This window comes from Tetrao urogallus (assembly GCF_951394365.1).
Source record: "Tetrao urogallus genome assembly, chromosome: 11".
In the NCBI taxonomy this organism is placed as follows: domain Eukaryota; kingdom Metazoa; phylum Chordata; class Aves; order Galliformes; family Phasianidae; genus Tetrao; species Tetrao urogallus.
In genome coordinates this window covers 8,071,233-8,092,304 of record NC_136824.1, presented here as the reverse complement: position 1 = coordinate 8,092,304, position 21,072 = coordinate 8,071,233, and the positions used below count along the sequence as shown (strand labels likewise).

General features: G+C 43.6%; 2 protein-coding genes across 2 annotated transcripts in view; both read right to left on the bottom strand.

Moving 5' to 3' along the window:
* LOC306950746 (cell surface hyaluronidase CEMIP2-like) overlaps positions 1 to 2,348 on the bottom strand; it is a gene marked incomplete at both ends in the record, with an annotated part of 47,357 nt that extends 45,009 nt beyond the window's left edge. Inside the window, 2 exons of the mRNA XM_079541108.1 lie at positions 844 to 1,335; positions 2,291 to 2,348. Coding sequence (XP_079397234.1) covers positions 844 to 1,335; positions 2,291 to 2,348 — 550 coding nt within the window. The remainder of the gene's footprint in view (positions 1 to 843; positions 1,336 to 2,290) is intronic.
* A 4,828-nt stretch (positions 2,349 to 7,176) lies between these two features.
* ABHD17C (abhydrolase domain containing 17C, depalmitoylase) overlaps positions 7,177 to 21,072 on the bottom strand; it is a gene marked incomplete at both ends in the record, with an annotated part of 29,793 nt that continues 15,897 nt past the window's right edge. The window contains 2 exons of the mRNA XM_079540719.1: positions 7,177 to 7,396; positions 11,427 to 11,606. Coding sequence (XP_079396845.1) covers positions 7,177 to 7,396; positions 11,427 to 11,606 — 400 coding nt within the window. The remainder of the gene's footprint in view (positions 7,397 to 11,426; positions 11,607 to 21,072) is intronic.

Here is a 21,072-nt window from a genome sequence, read left to right as displayed (position 1 = left end):
TTCCTAATATCCAACCTGAACCTCCCCTGATCCAACGTGAGGCCACTCCCTCTCATCCTATCGCTGTTACTGGGAGCAGAGGCTGACCTCTGCCTCACCACAACCTCCTTCCAGGGTGTGTAGGGAGCGATAAGGTCTCCTCTGCACCTCCTCTTCTCCAGACTGAACCATCCCTGTTCCCTCAACCAGTGCCCACAGGACATGCTCCAGACACCGCTCCCTGCTCCTGCTGGCTGCACTATTTCTGTTAGAAGCCATTGGCTTTCTTGGCCAGCTGGGCTCACTGGTGGCTCATGTTCAGCTGGCTGTAAACCAGCATCCCCAGATCCTTCACTTCAACAAGGAAGCAGGAAGTGCTAGCCTAGCTGCGCCCCAGGTGCTGGGAGCAGCACACTCCAAACATGTGCATCAGGGATGCACTCAGGCTGCTGTGGGCCTGGCAGCCACACTGGGCTGGAGATGTCACCACAGCGTGGCTTTTAGCACTCACAGACAGCACAAACACAGCTCACAACTGACCCACTCCACAATGCCCTCTCACCGCTGGAGTACCTTCAGCCCCAGCCAGAGAATCAGAATCATTTGAGTTGGAAGGGACCCTTCAAGGCCATCTGGTCCAACTCCCCTGCACTGAACAGGGACGCCTACAGCTGATCAGGTGCTCAGAGCCCCGACCAGCCTGATGTGCAGTGTCTGCATGGATGGGGCACCCACCACCTTTCTGGACAACCTATTAACGTGGGCCATGGCTCAGCCAAGCTCCGGGGCCTGTAAACCAGAACAGCCCCACCTCACTCAGTGGTGCAAGACACAGGATCAAAAAACACCTCTGTGAGTACCTACCACTGTGCTCTGCTTTGGGCTTTGGTGGTATCTTCCTTGCTTTCAGCATGTGCTCCTTGAGCAGAGAGAAGACCTTGTGTTGCTGGCCCTCAGTGAGCACGCCCATGTTCCCCAGCAGCCGCAGCATCCTGTGCAGCAAGAAAGGCCTCAGCTTGTGCCGCACCATCTTGAGGGGACTGACGTACAGGTTGGGTATTTTGGGTAGCTTGGCATCACGATCACAGTTGTACAACCGAAAGAGGTTCCAGGCCAAGCCAGGTCCAAAGATATCCACTGAAATATATCTGGAAAGTTTGAGGAGCACATCACAGGACAACTGCTTCTCTTGTGACTTCTGGCCCAGGTTCTGACTTAGGGAACTTCTGCTGGTATTGGGACGGAGGAAGGGGCTGGGTCTGTGTGGTTCCACAGTTCCAGGCAGGGTGCTTTGACCGTGCAGCAGTTCTTCATGTTCCACATCCCACCACGGGCTGCTGGGACCCGGGCTATGCTCTGAAATAGTCATAAATACAGCAAAGCAATTACACATGAGCAGTGAAGAATCCTGGTGGGTCTATACACACACACACACACACTTCTATTAATGTTTTGCAGTGTCCCTGGATGCACCACAAGTTGTTGAATCACTTTGACAAACTCACTGTGTGCTTCTCCAGGTCAAATCAATATATTCGCAATGGGCAGATTTTGAGGTACAATAGTGGGATAATATGTATATAATTAATGTTTTCTATAATGCTTTATATGCATTCTAAAATGTTTATAACATTCTCTATAATGCTAAATGGCTGAGCAATGTCATTGCCCTGATGCAACAGGATTAGGCTGTGGCTTCCTCCTATGGACAAAAAGCATTGCTGTAGGAGATTTGGGGCTCCGTGGAGCTTATACTTGCTTTGAGGCAAATATGTAACTACTCCCACACAGCACTGCTCCATCCAGGCTGAGCCTGAAGGTTCAATTTACACCCTGAGAAGTGACCGATAAAACAATTAAATTCAGCATCATTAGGCTGCGACCTTGCTAGAGACTCAGGAACATCCATGAAAGCTCTACTGATGAAAAAGGATGAGGAACCCGAAGCTGAAATGCATCCTGCCCACAGAGTTTGGAACAGTTAATGCTTTAGCATAAGGACATACCACTGAATGCTGGAGGTCACGTCCCTGAGCCCTGGAATGTGCCCGCAGTGCTCGCACTCATTGCTGAGCAGCAGATGAAATGTTCCATTTCCTACAGGTCCAGCATGGCTGGGAAGCTTCAAATATTTTCTATTTGATTTCAAGATTGGAGTTATCAGCCTCAAGTAGTTGCGGCTTACCATCCAGGGGATTATTTGCATGTTTTAACCAAATTGGTTATATATCACACTGCTGTGCTAGAGGATTATGTAGCAAAGTGCACATTTATGGCCGTAATTCATCACTGAAACATAACTCTGTACTACCGGGAAATGGCAAGATGTGACCACCGAGACCAGATGGCAGCGGGTAATTCAGGAGCATCCCAACGGCTGCAGCACTTTGCATCCTTCATTCAGAGCAATCCAGACATTGCAAGAGAACAAAGCACCGCGTAAAGCATGACTTTGATTGAACAGAACTTCGGATGCTAAAAAAGCTCCGAGGAACTAAAGAGAAAGGGAACGAAAGGCCGATCGCACGCAGCCACGTCCAAAGCCACAAGCAAACCGCGGCGCCCAGCAGAGCCCAGGCGGGCGGTCAGCCTCCAGCTCCCTCCCTTCGGGCAGCCGTCGGTGCCGGCAGTCGCACCCACCTCCCGGCAGGGGCAGCCCCAGTCCTGCACGCAGCTCCCATCACCGCCTTTAGGGCAGCCCCCAGCCCAGCCGTGCTTCAGACGGCAGCACGAGCAGCCCCGGGCCGGAGCGGCACCGCCTTCCTCTCCCCCTCTCCTCCTCCCCCCACCAGCACTGCCCACCCACCCCCCCGCTCCCCGGAGGCCGTCACCGTATCGCCGCTGCCTGGGGACGCTCCTCGCCGCCTCGGGTCGGGCTCCCAGCACCGCCACCAGCACCAGCACCAGGGTGCAGCTCCTCGGGGGGCCCGCGGCCGTCCCCAGCCCGGGGGGGACACCTGCAACACACACGCGGCGTTGGGTCGAGTCGGGTCGGTCTCCCGCTGCTTCCCTCCCTGCCCCTCGCCGTTCTGCCTCGCTCACCCGGCGGCATGTAGGGCTGCCGGAGCCGCGCTGGATGGATGCTCTGTGGCTGCCGAGGCTCCTCCAGCCGCTGTCAGCGCCGCTGTGCCCGCCGCCCCCGGGGAAGCTGCAGGCACGGGGCGCGCACTGCCCACCCCGCGGCTCCTGGCAGCCCTACAGGGCGGGCAGCGTACCCACAGCGCAATGAAATCCTGAAAGCAGCACGTTTACCCTTACAGGAGAACAACCTGAAGAGGTGAGGGCTGTTCTTTTCTTTTCTTTTTTTGAGAGAGAGAGAGAGAGACAACATGCCACCACAGTATGGTTAGATTGCAGTTGGACTTGATGATCTTGAAGGTTTTATCCAACCTGAGCGATTCCACACATGCTGCTCCAACGTTTTCTGCAGAAATACTTTGGTTTCTGCAAACTCACACCTGGCAGAGACAAGCAGCACTGCTGCCCCAAGGAACAGCTCGTCTCTGCTGTAACAAAGTTGTGAGACCCAAATATTTCACAGCTGAAAGCAATCTCTCAGTCTGAAACCCAACTCAGTTTGGAGGAAGACGTCCTGCAGGACTTGGAAAGCAATACAGGTGCAGCAGGTAATTTGGGGCTTGGTCCATCTACCACCAGAACCATTCTCCTCTTCATCAGCACCAGGACAAACCACCACGGTCACAATGCAAATTACAGCACCGGATGGTGGGGGATTGCACCAAAAAGAAAGGGTGGGTATGGAGAAATCTGTGAAATGGACGTAAATAAGATCATTAATTTACGAGAGCAGAACTGGGGAAAAGGATTTTCCAGATGAGAATAAAGGTTTAGTGCTCAGTAAATAACCCCGGGAAGAGTGGGTTCTTTCTTTACTGTGTTTAACACCAGATAGTAAAAGCAAATGTGATATGGGTTTATTAAAGGGATGGACAACACTATGTGTAAATACAGGTTTGGGTATTTCCATAGCAGATGGGTCAGTGCCTGGAGCAGAGCTGCCCCACACTGCAGTAGGACACAGAGCTGGGGTAAAAAGCACAGCAGAAGCAACAGGGGTGAGAGATCTCGGTGCAAGCACAAGTTAACAGTTACGTAAACCTCAAAGGATACACATCCAACCCTGTGCAAAACAGAACCTCTGAAGGTGAAACCAATATTTTGCTCTGTTTCGAAGTACAAACCTCAGGCAGCTCCTGATAGGAGAGCACAACTCACCTCCTTGGAAAAAAAGAGTCGGAGTGCAGATGCCGTTGCGCCGTATAAACAAAGTTAGCGGGTCACACAGGAAGAAGGGGTGGAAAAAAATGTTACTTATTTACACTCCTGGAAGGCCCGTTGCATAATTTACCCAGGCACACACACAGCCATCTTCACAGTGACACCTCGGCAGCTCTAAAATATGCATAGCAAGTTCTCGTGAAGGCCCACGTTATGCATTTGAATGAGTCCATGTTAACAGTTTGCTGCAGCAAACGACTTTTTTTAGCACGATCCAAAGTTTCTCTTTCATGGCCTCACATCTTCCCCTTTTTCCTGCATCTCAAATTCCTATTCCTTTAAGCAAACGGGGACCTGAAATCTGCTGTCTGGTAAACCAGTTCATGAGTTGGCTGCAGATTTTAACTAATAACCCTAATGCTGATGGGCAGCAGTGCTCTGAAATGCCCAAAACAGTGATGCCTTGGTACAGAGGAGAAGCTAAAAGTTTACACAGCATAAAGAAGGCCACTACTGTTTATTTTCTTTACGGGACTTGCCAGGAAACATTAAAAACATCACAACTCACCTCAGAAGCATTCAGTGGACACAGAGCTGCAAGGAAAATGGTTTAAGGGACCCAACAGGTGAACAAATCACCGATTTAGAGGGAAGAAGCCCAGAGCACCACTGATAGGTCACTAATAATCACTCTAGTTAACAAGAACATATTTGCATTGGTTAAACATGGATAAACTTTGCAAAGCAGAGCAGACAATGCAGGAGAACAGCAAGGCACCTAAAGGGCTATCGTTAGGCCAGATTTATGAAGGCTCACATTTAAAGAAAATTGAGCAGATTTCCTAGAAATAGAGGAAGGGAGAGGCAAGTCTGGGGTGAGTATCAGCTGAACCATCTCCAGGAAGAACAGCTGGGCATGCCAGGGCTTGGGGCATTTAATACTCAGCCTGAACCACGCAGATGCAAGCCCCATAGTAAGAGCCCAACTGACTGCACACAGGTGAGTGCCATTGTTTCCCCCCACTCCCCACACCACTGAGTGAAAATACCATTTTCTTTCCTTTGAAAGTAATAGCACCAAGGCAGCTTCAACGACTACAGACACACCTGCAGTGCTGACCATCCACTGCAGGTCTGTCACAAGGTCACACGACAACAACTTCAAACTTTTCTTCTGGGCCACAGCACAGAATCATAGAATGGCCTGGGTTGAAAAGGACCACAATGATCATCTACTTTCAACCCCCTGCTATGTTCAGGGTCGCCAACCACCAGACCAGGCTGCCCAGAGCCACATCCAGCCTGGCCTTGAATGCCTCCAGGGATGGGGCATCTGCAACCTCCTTGGGCAGCCTGTTCCAGTGCATCACCACCCTGTGTGAAAAACTTCCTCCTAACATCTAAGCTAAACCTCCCCATCTCAGTGTAAAACCATTCCCCCTTGTCCTATCGTGTGCTTATCTGTTATTTAAAGAACAACCAGATGCCATTTAAAAGTAATCTCTTCAACATTCGATTTGTATACCAAGCTGCAAGGAAACAAGGCTTTCCATTCAGGATAGTTTTCCTGGAAGGAAGGAATTAAATAACATGATTCTTTGCCTTTTCTTGCAATGGGAAAACGATGCTCCAAATAAGATTCAATAATGCAGCGAGATCTAATCCATGCATCCTTTATTCCATTACAATCACTGTGTTGCATTCCAGCAACAGGACACAAACTGCAATCAACCGCGATCAATTTGTACAACAATCTGAGGCTTACAGTACATTTAAGGCCTTAACATTTGGAAAAATTAGACCTATGCTAGTAGTGTAACAACTGTGTTTTGCATTTCTGATGCATAATCTGTGCGATTCCAGTGTCAGAGAATCAAATCACTCCTGAACTAAAAAGATCAGCTCAATGAAAATTTAGTTACATAAATTCTTCAAAACATAAATGTGTAAATTTTTTTCTTTTTTTTTTTTTTTTTGTCCTGGAAACTTTATAAAACTTTAATAGCAAAATAATATAGGGATAAAAACATATTTTAACAAAATGTATTCAATCATATACAAACCGGAATTTTGCAGTTTATTGTAGCTAGACTTAACTTAAAACTACCAATTAAGAATCTATGCACAATGTAAATTCAAATATGTACAGTACTTTTAAAAAGTCTACAGGAATGCTTTACAGAAGGAAATGTCTGTTATGGCTATTATTCAGACCATCTGAATATTAAAATGAGTCTTCTAGTAGTAAATTTACACATTTCTTTTTAAACAAGAGCAATTTTGTCCGTAGTTCATTTGAGAATATTCCAGTTACGTTTATACAAGTAATGGAGAAGTCATTACAGAGTTTAGCCCCATATAGTAGTTTGTTTATCATCAGGAGAAAGTATATTTCAATAATTTACTTGGGAAGATCAGTAAGTTAACAAAAGAACACTAAAAGGGAGGTGGGGGGACTTCATCACAATAACTTTCCAGTTACAATACCACAGCTAGAAACTTGACAAAGAAAGTACTCCCTTAGGTTGAACCCACGGCCGATGGTTTAGAACAAGCTGTAGCTCATAACAGTTGTGTTCCACATACTGAGAACATTGGAAAAAAAAAAGTCTTCATAGGACAGAATTAGAAACGATCAGAAGTGAGACAGAGAAAACCGATCTTCAATTAATACAGCACTAGGTAAAAAGTGTCCCCATAAGCAGCTAGTATCCCCACTTCTTTCAGGGCAACGAAGCTAAAAATTGTTGGAATTACAGTAGTTGACCATATTGTGTGCATTAGTAGAATAGTTTCCAGATATAAAAGACAAATTTCATCAGATGTTTGATTAGAACACCCTAAAGACAGGGTATTTCTTCATAGTATAAAGCTATGACAGCTATCCAGTTAAAGCATGTGCAAAACCAGGTAATTTCTTCCGTTCACAGTAACTGAGGTAAAATCAGGTTGGCTTCTTCAGGAGTTGGGAAGTTCGTGAGATATGAACTGTTTTAGTCTCTCTAGATACTGTGCATAAAGCTCTATGTCGTTATGCCCAGCCCCTTCCACCCAGAGTGGCTCTACTGCCCGTGGACATCGCTCGTACATTGCCAGGCCGTGGGAGAAATCGATCACCTCATCTTCGGTACCGTGGATCACCAGCACAGGAGAGGTGACTTTAGATATCTTGTCAATGCTGGGGAGGGAAAAGGAAAACATTGCTCAGTTTGTGGCTTAATTATCCATGCACGATCAGCTTACCAATGCTTGTTTCTAACTGGCTGCAAAACCCTGGAATTGTGCCCCAACAATAAAGGACGAGGCTTACTCCCCAAATGCATGTGTAAAATGGAGCCCGCACTACCACTGCTATCACACCTCCAGCTCTGATGGCCAGGAGCCCCAATGGGCACTGGTGGAAATCAAGTTTGGCACCTGAACCACCAGTGAGCAGCGCACCTGTCACAGAAGCCACTGAGGAAACCTACTGAGAGGCAAATGGGATTTAATGAGACGTACTACCAGCGTGGATATTATGCATTATCACCTTCCAATGTAACAGATTAGGAACCAATTAACTACATTCCAGTTGTAAGACTTAATGCAAAAACGGTCTCAGCTCACGAGGCTGGAAACTCCCAAATCAGGTAGAAACAGAAAGAAGCAAAAAACCCACAAACAACTATTCTTTGTACTAGTTGTCTAAGCTCAAATGGCAGAAAATTGTGGGGGAAACTGTGTTATGCAAGGATATTTAACCGAAACCAAACAATTCACATGGCATTTTTTTGCTCTGCTACGAACACAGGGTTAGAGCAAGCTTTGCAGGCCAACGTACCCAGTGGTCACCTCACGCAGGAGAATGGAGTCTGAAGAAAGGGGAGAGTGGCACCCTCACACCTCTGAGTTCACCCCAGAAAACCCCAGTTAGGAAGCACGCTGGTAGCACATGAACGTCCAGCTGGTGAACACCAGGCTTCTCTGACTGTCTTATTTCCAGACAGCACTCCATGTCAGTAGTTACCACTAATTCCAGATCAGTGTACAGGTGCCAAGTGCTAATTAACACGCTCTCTGCTTCCATCATCAAATGGAGGAATTGGCCAATGACATAACTGTGCTTTGGCTCAGGACGTGATGTAAAAGTGAGCAGAAAAATGAATGCCAGTAATATTTGGTTTGACAGAGGACACGTTTACTTCCTTACACTATCTAATGAAATGTGTTTGGATTTGTCTGTGCTGAAGAACAAGAGAGCATGTGATTTGGGTAAGACTGGATAGAGACTTTACAAAGTAACCAGGCTAATTGCTTACAATGATTAAAAAATACAGATGCCAGCAAACATCAGTTTAGAAAGAGGCTTAAAGAAGATTTATGAAAATATGAAGTTAATTAAAAATTAAGATGCAAAATAAAGCACTAAACCTCTCACACACAATTCTACAGAACAGTCACTGCTTTCCAGTAAATAGCTCAGGGTAAACACATTTTGGTCTCTGTTTCAATAAATACTTCTCTAGAAAACAGATTTCTTGTCATTTAAAGAAGAAAAGTGTTACTTCAAATTAAAACACGGCCTACTTCACTTAGCCTGTCTGAAATTTGAGTCGTGTGCAACTATGCTGAATATAGAAAAATGTCTCAAGAACTTGAAAGACATCAGAATAATGCAGATTCCTCCCCTCCCCTGAATTCATCCCCAAATTAGTATCATGGCCAAATGTAAATGTTTTATAATGAAAATGCTCAGTAAACTGAAATCTTAACCCCTGAAGGATCTGTCCTGAACACCACGATGTGGCAAAGCAGGTCAGTCACATACAGTTAGAGATGCTTACACAACGTTTCAGCAGCTACAAACCGCGCTCTCATTTACTGTAGGAAACCAGGAAATCCCTTTCACTCCAGTATTCAGATAATGAAACTATTTTTTTCCACATATATTGCCAGGCCATTAAGCTAGATATTGGTATTTTGCAGAAATTTGGAGCGTGTCCCATTGCCACCTCAGCGACTCATAAGGCAGTGTTTAAACTGCACGTTAGACTCACTTAGTATGCTCAGCCACACTGCTCTGCAGCTAGAAAAATCTACAGAGACCACATTCTCACGGAGCCCCAGCATAAAATGTACATAATAGCAATTCACTGTAGGTGCACACAGAACTATTTTGTTTCCTGCCGGGAAGATGGACGTCTGAGCTGCACACATTCATAGAAGCACACTGCTGTTTATTTTCACTGCTTACAGTCTAAGTGAAGTCAGACTGACAGCACTGAACAGCTCAGTAGGTTAAAAACAAAACACTCAAGTGATACAGTGTGTTTTTAGGGTTCCCCCCAGCCACCTTTTATTTATGTATTTATTATTTATTTGATCTGGCTGCTATCAGCTAATCACCGTTAGCTTTGTAATCAGAGCTATTTTTAAGGCTCCAGATTTTTTCTCTAACAGAAGCATTTGTGAATATAACATTCAAGGTTTGAGGATGATGACCAAGCCTGTGTACAACAGTTCCAAATTCTGACTGCACCTAAACTTGGGGACTGGACAGAAACTGTGAAAGCCACCATTACTTGTGGCTGCTCAGGCACACATTTATGGCTTTCGCACTCCCCCACTTTCTAACTTTAATCTGTTGTCATGAAAACAAAACAAACACGAGTAACACTCTAAGTATCCCCTACTACACTTACTGCAAACACCGCTTTCTGAAGCAAAGATAGGTTTGCACTGAACTCCACTGAGTCCTTTGCTTCGTCTTCTCCCCTCCACAGACCACTCAGCTTTTTATCCCCATGTCTTATACACTGCTACAAAGAGAACAGCTCCCCTCTCACGTTCTCAGACGTCCACAGACAGCTCTGTCACAGCCTTGATGCGGGACACCGATCACTCAAATATCTCACAATCTTCTCTCCAAAGCAATCCACTTCTAACACTACCTCAAGTCCAACCGTTCAAAGTCACAACAACAAAACACCTGTAGGAGGTTAATAAAACGAATCTCAAATGCTAACAAGAGCAACTCATAACTTAGTGAAGTCTTACGGAGTCACTGAGTAATAATATAAAGACTTTGGCTGTGGGGAAAGAAAAAAACTAGTTATGAAATCAAGGAAATATGGTTTGTCTTATCAGCACTACAAAAAGATGGCTTTGTAAATTTCCATTCAGTAACAGCCAAATCCCTTCAAGAGGGAAAAAAAAAAAACAAACCAAATCCTACAATAAAATAAAAAAAGCATCAGAACTGTACCTTGGAATACCAGATCCCTGCAAATGTCCGGTGGAGACATGCAGAAATAATAAAAACATTCCTAAAACACCTGCTCTTCCTGCATCTAGTAATTAACTTGGAACTGATGCAATTTCTTTTCAAGTGAGACACTGCTATAAAGGCAGGTGTTTCATCTTGAAAACACTTGCAGACAGTTTTTCATAAGTAAAATAACCTACAGCTTCTTAAACAAGCTTAAAATCTCCCAAAAGAGACAGTAAGTCATTCTGCTTTGGTTACAGACATTAGGATCTGACAAGATCCTCATCAGGGAGGAACAAAAAGAATGGACATAGGAACAGAGGTGTAAAACTGTTTTACTTACAAAGATCAAAGTCAGAGAAGCAATAGAAAGTGCAATACCTGAGAATACACACGAAACACAGAGCCAAGTTGAAAAGTGACCCACACCAGACTAAGGCTCTAGCCTCTGCCTCTCTCCTTTCCCTCCCTTCAAAGCAGTGATCATCTATAATCATCTATACCCTTTCTGGTAAAACCACAGCAATATATTAACAAGTGACTTGAAAACAGCACATCCATTTCATGATACCATGTTACCTTCTAAAGTCAACCCACATGCTAAGAGAGTGCAGTACTAATTTGCTGTTCATTAGCCTGAAGAACTTAACAGGACATTAACAATTGTTAAGCTATTTATCCAAACCTGATGACAAAAATTCTTCTATTAACAACCCATAGCACAAAAACAGGAGAAAAAATAATAGTAGTAAACACTAGGAATTATTTGTTTGTTGACATATCACATCAGTTTGAGACTGATATATCAGCCTGTTTCTTACTCTGTGAATCTCTACAGGTGTGCATACCTTAAGTTTAAAATACAGGTGACAATTCAGTAGAAGTTGTATGACTATTCCTTTTTAAACACCTAACGGTGCACTGAGTATAGAACAATCATTCTCACAACATTTACACGTACCTTGGAAAAGCATCAAAACAGTAGGTTTTCCTGGTGTCAGGAAATGCTACCCGTAATCCAGACATCAAAGGAGAATGAAGGATTACTGCTGCACACTCGTACCGAGATGCCAGGTCTACTGTAGGGACAGTACCAATACTCTGACCATAGAGAATGATGTTCTCAGGACTAACACCATACCTGTGGAGAAAATAAATATCACTTTAAAAAATGTATTCTGCATCATGAAAGAAAAAAATATAGGTAAAAAATCCCCAAACATCCCTCCCATCCACCGCACTTTAAAAATCTGCTCCCAAGAGAGGTAAACTTACATGTCTGTAACTCTAAAATACAACAGTAAAGTAAAGAATCATAGTTTATATAGGCTGAAGAGAGCTACCCTCACAGCAGGAATGCCAGTTTGATAATCTCCACCATCTTCACGAACACCTCTTTCATTCTGCAGCATAGCACATTAGAAATGAGACTTCCCCATACTTACAGTCACTCCCAGGAATTTCAAGTAGATATTCTGTAAGCTAACAACCCCTCCGCTCTCTCCATCATTAAACAATACAGTTACCCTTTTGCCCCTCCTTTCTTTCCACACAGCTGGAACAAGAAGTCCAAACTGCCTTACTGGCATAGATGAAGATACCAAAGAGCCTAAGAAGGGTAGTTCTGTTCATTTTTCCCCTGCTGATGATTGCTGTAAGTTAATCCTCATTTTCTCTCCTCCTGCTTAAAATATGTCAAGCTTATTTTTCAATTATAAAGATACATCATTCCATAAAATTCTGGGTTCAAAGCAAGTCTTGGATGGCTCCCAAATGTTCCTGTCTAGCCTGTAGGTTGTCTTAGCTTGTGTGCTGTTTCACAACTTCAAATAAGCAGAAGCTAAATTAACATAATCAATTCTAAGCTTGCAAAATACAAAGGAAGTGGGAAATGGCACAGACAGCGTTGGTGGGTAGGAGGAAGAGTACAGTACTATTTGGTTACCACAACTTGTGAAGAAAGCTACAAATCAAAGCTATTTCTCAGCTGGTTATAGATTATTTATCCAGAAGGTTTCTACGTCTAACTCTATTTTCTACTGCAAGCTGTATAAAGAATAAGTGAGAATATTTCTATTGGAAGATAATCTGTGCAGAATGTCTTTTTCTCAGACTACACTGCCTACAGTCCCGTTGAAATGGTTATGAAAATAAGAGTATATATATCAAAAGCTCCAGTTCAGGTATTCAATGTACAGCTGGAAGTTCTCCAACTGCTTTGATATGCTGATAGAGGTATCTGGCAGAGCTTGATAGCACTTGACTTTTAAGCAGTCAAATGATTGGGTGCTTGCAAAAGAGATTAAAATTAGAATGGAAGAATAATCCAACATTGACCACCCAACCTGGATCTATCACAGAGTAAAACTGGGCTGTATTATAGATTCTGTGTAAGAGGAATTTTCTTAATATTTTTATGCTGCTGAACATTAGAGTGCTTTTCACATCCACTCTAACATGAATAAGCAACTGTATAAAAATATCTCCCAGAGGAAAATTTTATCCTCTTGGTAACCAAGCAGCAGCTCACGTTGGTGGTCTATCACTGCAGCCATGGCCTGATGTTTTAAAAGAGATGTTGTGAAGCTCTCTTAGGAGAATTTTTTCCCCCTCTTACAGTCAGAAAAAGTCCAGCACGCAGTAAAGCCTGGCTGATTTGAGTTTGTACATTAAACAGATCCCCAGAGCAAAGCGTTGTCCTCATGGAAAGGAGTGTGGTAGGTCAGAGGCAGGTACCTCTGAAGGCTGCATATGGAAACTATGCCTCCATTCTGCTGAGCTACCAGTTGTTGCATCATATCAAGAACAGGCAGAAATATATCAACATCAGAACATAAGAAACATGATTGGAACAAGTGCATATACGTAGCACTCAGAACAGAACTGTATTGACGCTGGTAGATTTTGCAGTACCATCCAAAGCCCCACTATCACGATACATTTTTTAGAAATGGACCATTTCTAAAACATTTACAATCTAAGCAAAGCACAGAAACAGACGTGTGGATGAGAATCACAGGGTAACAGGACAGTATAAGGCAGAGAAAGAATTCCTTTAACATAATTGCCTTAGCATTGCAATTTTCTCTGGCATTGATTTTCTTTGTATTCACTCCTTTTGGTGTTATTTTGTTTCTGAAAACAGCTTATGTTGCCAATTGAGCACCTTGCTGTCACCACTACAAGCAACTAGAAAGAAAACAAATCTCAATTTCACAGTGCTCTGGCTGAAGTCTGAGCTAGTCTGTAGTATCACTAAAGACAAAAGAGAGAGAGGTATCTCTAAAGTAGCTTTTCATCACCAAAATATTACAAATTCTCAGTATTCAATTCTCCAGAAAGGCAAGGTGGTAATCTTAAAAAGAGTATAAGGACACTGCATGCTGCAGCCAGCCTGTCATTCGATGGAATGCTGTTTCTATTTTGTATCCCTACTGACAGTCCACTAAGAATCTCTTGGATCCTTCTGGTCAGGGACAGTCCAACTGTCCAAGCCACCAGAGTCACTGTAACAGATTTATCTCTTCAAGCCCTTTACCATCAATCAGAAGATGACACCGAAATCTTACCACAAACATCAGCAGAAACATCTGCACAGACAGTTTACTGTCAGGACAAAGGACACGTGACAGCTCAGAAGCAAGGGCCACGAATAACGACAGGGGTGAGGCCCCTGGCACTGATGGCCACAGCTTGGCACTGGCACGTTCCGAGCCCTCACGACGCTGCCCAGGCAGTGACTCAGCGAGCAGGGCTCAGCCAAGTTACAGAACAGCCCGTGAATTTTGGCCTTAACACGCAGTACACTCGGGGAGCCGAGGAGGGGCCCCTTCCTCTCTCTCCACAAGCTCCTGGGTGGTGTTAAAAGATTCTTATGCAATCAGAACAGTGATAAAGAAAGTGAAATAGAAGAAACGAGGAAGGGCGGTCATGGATAAGAGACAGCAATCAGATGGAAACTAGGTGGCATACAAGGAAGGAACAAAGTGAAAACAGCAAAAGACATTCTGAGAAAAGAGGCACTCTGCTACATCTTGTTCTCCCGTTAAGGAAGTCCTTCTGCTGGCCAAACAGCAGCTCCTAAAAACATCTTTCTTAAAACAAAGCGCTTTGGTCTCCATGGAAATGGCTCTGAGGGACAGTGAGGCTCAAGGAAGGCCCAAGGGAACGGCCCAAGATAAGGCAATGCAGGAGGGGACTCCAAGAATTGCCATGAGCACACGCAAAGCAGTGATTTGACAAGAAAATAAGGGGAAGGAAAAAGAGGAGCGTGCTTGCCCCAGACAAAAATCAGTCAGTGAGAAGCGTAAAGCTGCCTGCATTGTAAAAGATGAAAGCATTTCTACTCCCCCAACCTATAGATACAGATCAGATGGTAAAGTTCTCCAGTGTAATCTGCTCCCAGAATCTCACCAGTAGGTCACATGGATTAGGGATTACATTTGCTAGGAGCACAGGAAAAGGAATACAAACATCTCCACAAGCAGCACAGCTGTAGGCACCTACTGCTGGCCAGCTCAAGCCACACTCAGCTACAGCACCAACACATTCCAGTCAGCCACCAAGAATCCACATCCCTGACTTTCTTACTTACTCCGGTATGGACTAACGACAGATTTCAGACACACCAGCAGGTCTGTGCGGCAGGGAAAGGATGGGAACACTGCTATCAGCAGACTACAGTCACAGGATGGGACACAGCTACCTCCCATTTAACGTGCTTAGCTGTAGGACTGTAGTTTGCACTGTGCTCCCACCTCAGTCTTCTGAAACAACAGCATGTGTTTGTGAAGTACTAAAAGCTTTCTGCTGACAGCACTCTGTACAGACTAAGCATTATCATTAAAAAAATCCTTATGAGCATGAGATACTGCATTTATTTTTCTTCTGGGCTTCAGCTTCAAGCAAAACCGATGGAAAATTCACCACTATTTTTATTCCTTCCTTACTCCACTGCAAGCACCAGAGGAATGCTGCTGCAGGACTACAGAAGTGCCATACATCCCAACCCTGCCTGTTCCCAGCCAAAGCCGCAGGAGCTGTGCCAATCCTCTAAGGTGCTGAATACATATTTTCAGTAGTGAAGCCAGTTCTTTTTTTCAGAATTTCCGAATCACTGAACTTCACCACACCTTCTACTTTCAGTTTTGAAATGTTATGGTATTTGCTGCCCCAGTACTCTTTACCTAAACCGTAAGGCACATTCATCAGCATGGATACAGCAGCAAATCCGAGTTTTCAAGCTACTGAAACCCAGTTGCAGTATCTATCTCAACAGAGAACACCACAGAAGTGTTTTGATAACACAAACCCATTCATCATGCTGTTGAGGCCTACTGTATCACTGCTACTGAAATAGGCAGCTACCGCTGATCAAGTTCTTCCTTCCAACAGAGTATTTAAACAGAAATGACCAAAAAAACAAGGTAATTAGCTCATGTGCTCTTTCAGTATGAAACCGTGCTCTCCCCCCTCAAGGGAAACACCACAAGGAAATGATTCAATTTTAAAATATGGAGCAGGAACCTATCACACATCTGGAATGATACAACTCAAAGCACATTTCGAGGCAGCAGTGAATTCTCGAGTATTCTTACTAGAACAGGCATGCAACTCCGAGCAAGTAAAGCCTTCAGACCTCAGTACAAGTCTGTTTCTTCCTCTTTACACAAGTTCCTTAAATTTCCCTCAAATTAAGATTTTAAACATGCACGTACTTAGCAACATGGGCATTACAATCATTTCAAAGAACAAAGAAAACACCACAAATTACTGTTACAAACGCATTATCTCTAAATGGAACAATTCAGAGAACTTTAGATTGCTCGTTAAGAATTTCAAATAGGTTTTTCTGAAGAATCATTATAAACCTCCATAAGTGATGTGCCTACAGTTTCAGCCCCAATCAAGTAAAAAACCTACTTGCTGATTGAATATCTTGAACTTGAGATTAAATTGTGGGATCTTTATGCCAACAAAACAAAAGACAGTCAGCAGGAGAGATTTGCTCAGTAAGTATTCTTGCAAGCAATTATTTACATTATCAGAACAAAATACTGAATTTCGCATCCTGCTTCAGCAAGCACCACGCCAACATCTCAGTCAAAACATCACAAAATTCATAGCTGATTCCCAGCCCAAAGCCAACACTAAATTGAAAGCAAGGCATTCAAGTTTTTTTGTGTGAACCATAACATCAACTGTCAATGAGAAAATCAGAATTACTTCACAACTCACAGGAATCCCTGGCACACAGTAAGAATCCCTGCGCCAGTTTTTCATTCACGTTTCCTTGAATTCACACAAACACAGGTCTACAGTTCTTCACTGTTTCCACAGGCACAATAGACACTGACGCTGATTCTTTAAATTAGGCAACGACTTCCTTCTCTACCTCCTTCCTGCACAATTCTAAGTAGAATACGGTTCAAGTTCAGGTGTAGCAGACTCAGCACTGAGTTCATGTTTTCATTGTAGCAGGAGCCAGAAACAGTTTGCAGAGTATTCTGGCTTATGAAACTGCAAGAAAGAGACAATGTGTGTTGGCACAGATCCCAGCACGCTGTCACAGGAGCAGACGCGTAATTGCACAAGCGCGTTCACACAAAATAATTTCAATGTCTGCCAAAAAAATTTAATCAAGGAATATACTTCAGTTTCATATCACTACTCTTTTATTGCCGCTTTAGAGAGTCATTTGCTTACACTATGGAGCAAATCCACAGCTAATCAACAGAGGCTAATACCGGAGTTACAGAACAAACCAAAGACACCTGAAAACACCCACTTAAAGGTTATTTTAGATGCTCACTATCCGTAAATACCGTTCTACAACAGGCAACTGCAGCACTAACACAGTGACATAGTACAGCTTCTTTTTTGCTTTTGTTTCCCCCCCCCGCCTCCCCCCTCTAGTATAAATAAATGGATCAAGCAGAGGCAATGTGGCTTCCTCCAGGCACTTCTGTAGGACGACCAGCTGCACTGCAGCAACACACATCAAAGCTCTACAACTGCTTCCTGGTTACTGCCGTGTGATAACCAGCTATGTGCTATCAAATATTGAGAACTGTGGCCAAGGTTCAGCCAACTCCTAGCACACATATTGAATATCCTTGGCAAGCTCTATCAACCACAACAAAACTAAGGCAGGCAGTCTACACACTGCTGAGTAGTGCTGAGTGCTTGCCCTGAACAATTAAGGCAGGTGACAAAAAAGGCTATTTCATGTCATTCTCTGGTATAAACTATAATAAAATAGCATTTTGTATTAATTGAATTACACTGAATTGTTTTCTACTACATCTCCTTGGAAAAAAAAGCCTATAACCATAAAATTAGGGAAGAAAAAAATTTGACTAATTTCTAATAATTAACCAGATGTATTTCTAATAGTGTTTCCTGACCAGCCACACAAGCCTCCCCACCTCCTAGTTCACATGCCAGCACTATACTGCACAATAGCAGAAAAGTGACAGAATTAAAAACTCCTCTTTTTGCAGACGTTTCTCCTCCCGGATTACTTCAAGCACGATGAAGGATGTGGAAATGAGCACCTGACACCGAAGTCAGGCATACGGATATATAATAATTTCCACTTGTTAGGCAAAGAAAATGGCCTTCGCTAAACCAACAAAAGGTGGAGGGTAGAAAAAAAAGAGCTAGTTGGAAAATACCATTCCTCAGGTGTCACACCAGCCTTCTCTCCCCCAACAGCACCAACTGCTCTAACACTGTTACCTCCACCAACTAATCTTGCCTTACATCCCCCCACCCTTACGGCTTGCATCAACAGCAACAGCAGAAAATCAGCTCACACAGCACTACTGCACAGCTTAATCCAGAGCCTGCCTCATTCCCTGCCGGGGTACAACTGGTTAAACTCAGTACTGTACAGGAAAGAAAAAAAAGAGAATTACGGCAGATCCCAAGTTTGACACAAGCCTATATCACACTGTAAACACAGTATTCAGACATGCCAGATGTTCAGACAGATTATTCCTGGTTCACTCAGGGGGTTCTGGTTCTCAGCCAAACTACTGTACCTCCTTTCCACAATCAGTGGCAGTGGAGAGTTCAGATAAGAACAGAAAGAGCACACAAAGGAAGCACGTTAAAAGATATTAAGAACTAGATGTGTTTATTCCATAGGAAAGAAGGCTTCAGAAACATATGGCAACAGGCTTCAAATATGAAAGAAGCAGCTGCAAAGACGAAGATGGAATGCACTCTGGCTGGTTTCAACAGGGCAAGATGAAACGGGCAAAAATTGCAGCAAAGGGGCTTAGGTTAGGGTTTTTTCCCCCATCATCTGAGAAAGTACTGTAACAGCCCAGTGAGACAGCAGAATTTCCACGACTTCATGTTCGCAAGAACAGTTCAAACCACCACTTATCATGAGTAGGTCACAGATAACTGGTCCTGTCTTGGGAATGGATGGTACTTTCTCACCTCCATTTCCTGCACTTAAGTGCTCAGAGGGGCCTCTCACTGAGGATAAGACCAGCATGTTTTCCTGTAAACAATAAGGATTACTGTTTGACATAAATTGAATAGATTTATAAAGCTCTACATCAGTAGCTTTACAATAGGGGTTGATTTATTATTTTTAAATAAATTCCTTAGAATGTTAGCTCCTCCAAATAAAACAAACTTTTTTCCCCATCCAAATGGGATCTTAAATTACTTAGTGCCTGAAGATGCCATATTTTAACAAGGAAAACATTTCATTTTTTCCAGATTCCCCAGTACAAGTGTGTTCCTTCTCCAATTTTGCCGCCTTTATGGTTGTAGAATTCCACACCATGTACAGCACTGCCACGTGCTCATTTTGCACCATGTTACCACCATCCTGCTGCCCAGCCATGCCACAGCCCTGTACCCTGGCAGGAAGCAGGTCCACTCTGCAGCCCATCTGCTCCTAGTCATAAATCAGGCTCTTCTCACACCCATTTATAGCTCATGATCGTATAGCAGAGACCACTCAACAAATGCAGAGTGCATCTAGCTACTCCAATTTTTTTGAGCATTCTTTAGGCAGAAACAAAAGAGAAACAGAGGATAACAAAATAATTGATGGTGTGCGCCATCAGCTGGGAAAGACTTCTGCAAATCCGCATTCTGGAAGTCTCTTCCAATCTAGCTGAACTGAAGCTAAATGGGATACAGAAGGCAGGGCAGAAAACACACATGCCGTGCTCACTGTTTTATTTATTTATTAAAGAGGTGCCAAGAAAGACCTCTTGTGTTCTCCCGCACTGAGAACTCAATTGTATTTATAGCATGACCCCCAACCCCCCAATACAGTTGAATACTGAACTCTGGTGTTCTGTTTATGCCAGGCTGCCTGTTTGTCTACCACATGAACTAGCTTTTATGTATAAAGGCCTGGCTTTGAAACAGTTGTTTCTGCAGGATGGAGTTGTTTTTTTTTTCCCCTCCAGATAGCAACACAAGATACACAGAAATAAATTTCCAGTAAAACTACTTTCACATTTAATCGGGAACCCACATCATGGGCATACTGGTGTGAGAGAACAACACAGCACTGCCTTCACCATCATTCATTCTCTCATACTGAGACAAAGTCAGCAAAAAGGCCACTGAAAAATGAGCAGTGATGTGGCCGAGCCTTCTGTTGGAACTTGTATCTTTATCATTCCACTATTTCACAACACTGAGATGAATAACACTCCAACACTCAGTGCGCGCTCACACAATGAGAGGAAGGGGACACTTTCCTCAATTAGTCCCATGGGCTTTTCTTCAGTTTGTCTGTTGTTAAAGACACTGGCTGCTCAAGAGAGCAGGACAGAACAGCTAATAGGAAGCAAACTACTGTGATGTCAGGAGCACAGGTTTTGTCTTCTGCTTAGGATGAAACTGTGATTTATATTTAACTTTTTGAAAGTATGATTATACACATGTTGCAGAACAAAAAGAGAAGCAGCATCTCCATGTAACAGAAAGAGGTGCCCTCTGCTGCACTTGGTGAAGAATCCAAGCCCGCTGTGTCTGGCATGACGACATCTGAAACACATTCTGAGAAATGCGAAAAATCAGTTTCAATGATTAATGGAACTTTCTGACCACGGTGCCCTGCAATTAAGGGTTTCAATCAACTTCTCACATGTACTCACTGCAAGGGAAGAGAGAGACACTAAGCTTAGTTGATGTAGAAGTAACTGTAAAGAATCTATGCATTACCATCCTCTGGACACTCAAAGAAGCCTATAACCAGCCCACATCATAGTCCTTGTTAACTTGCTCTCTCCTTCAAAGAAACAGGCACACTTTGACACTTTAGCACTATTTGAGATCTTTATCACTAAAGCTCTTCAAGCCTCATTTCAACTCTCCGGTCACAGAAGTGAATACAATCAAAACCACTGGAAAGGGAAAGACAATGTAACAACAGAAGCAAGAGTTAAACACAAACTTACATTCAACCCTATTTGCTTCCTTGATTGACAACTTTAGAAATCAATTACAGCTCTGAAGCCAGCACCGTGCCACCAGGTTAAGGTTTTGAAGACAAGTATTTCCCCACTCTCCATAGTTTCTTGCTCCTCCTAAGTGCTTTCTTACAGCAGCTTTGATTTACACCA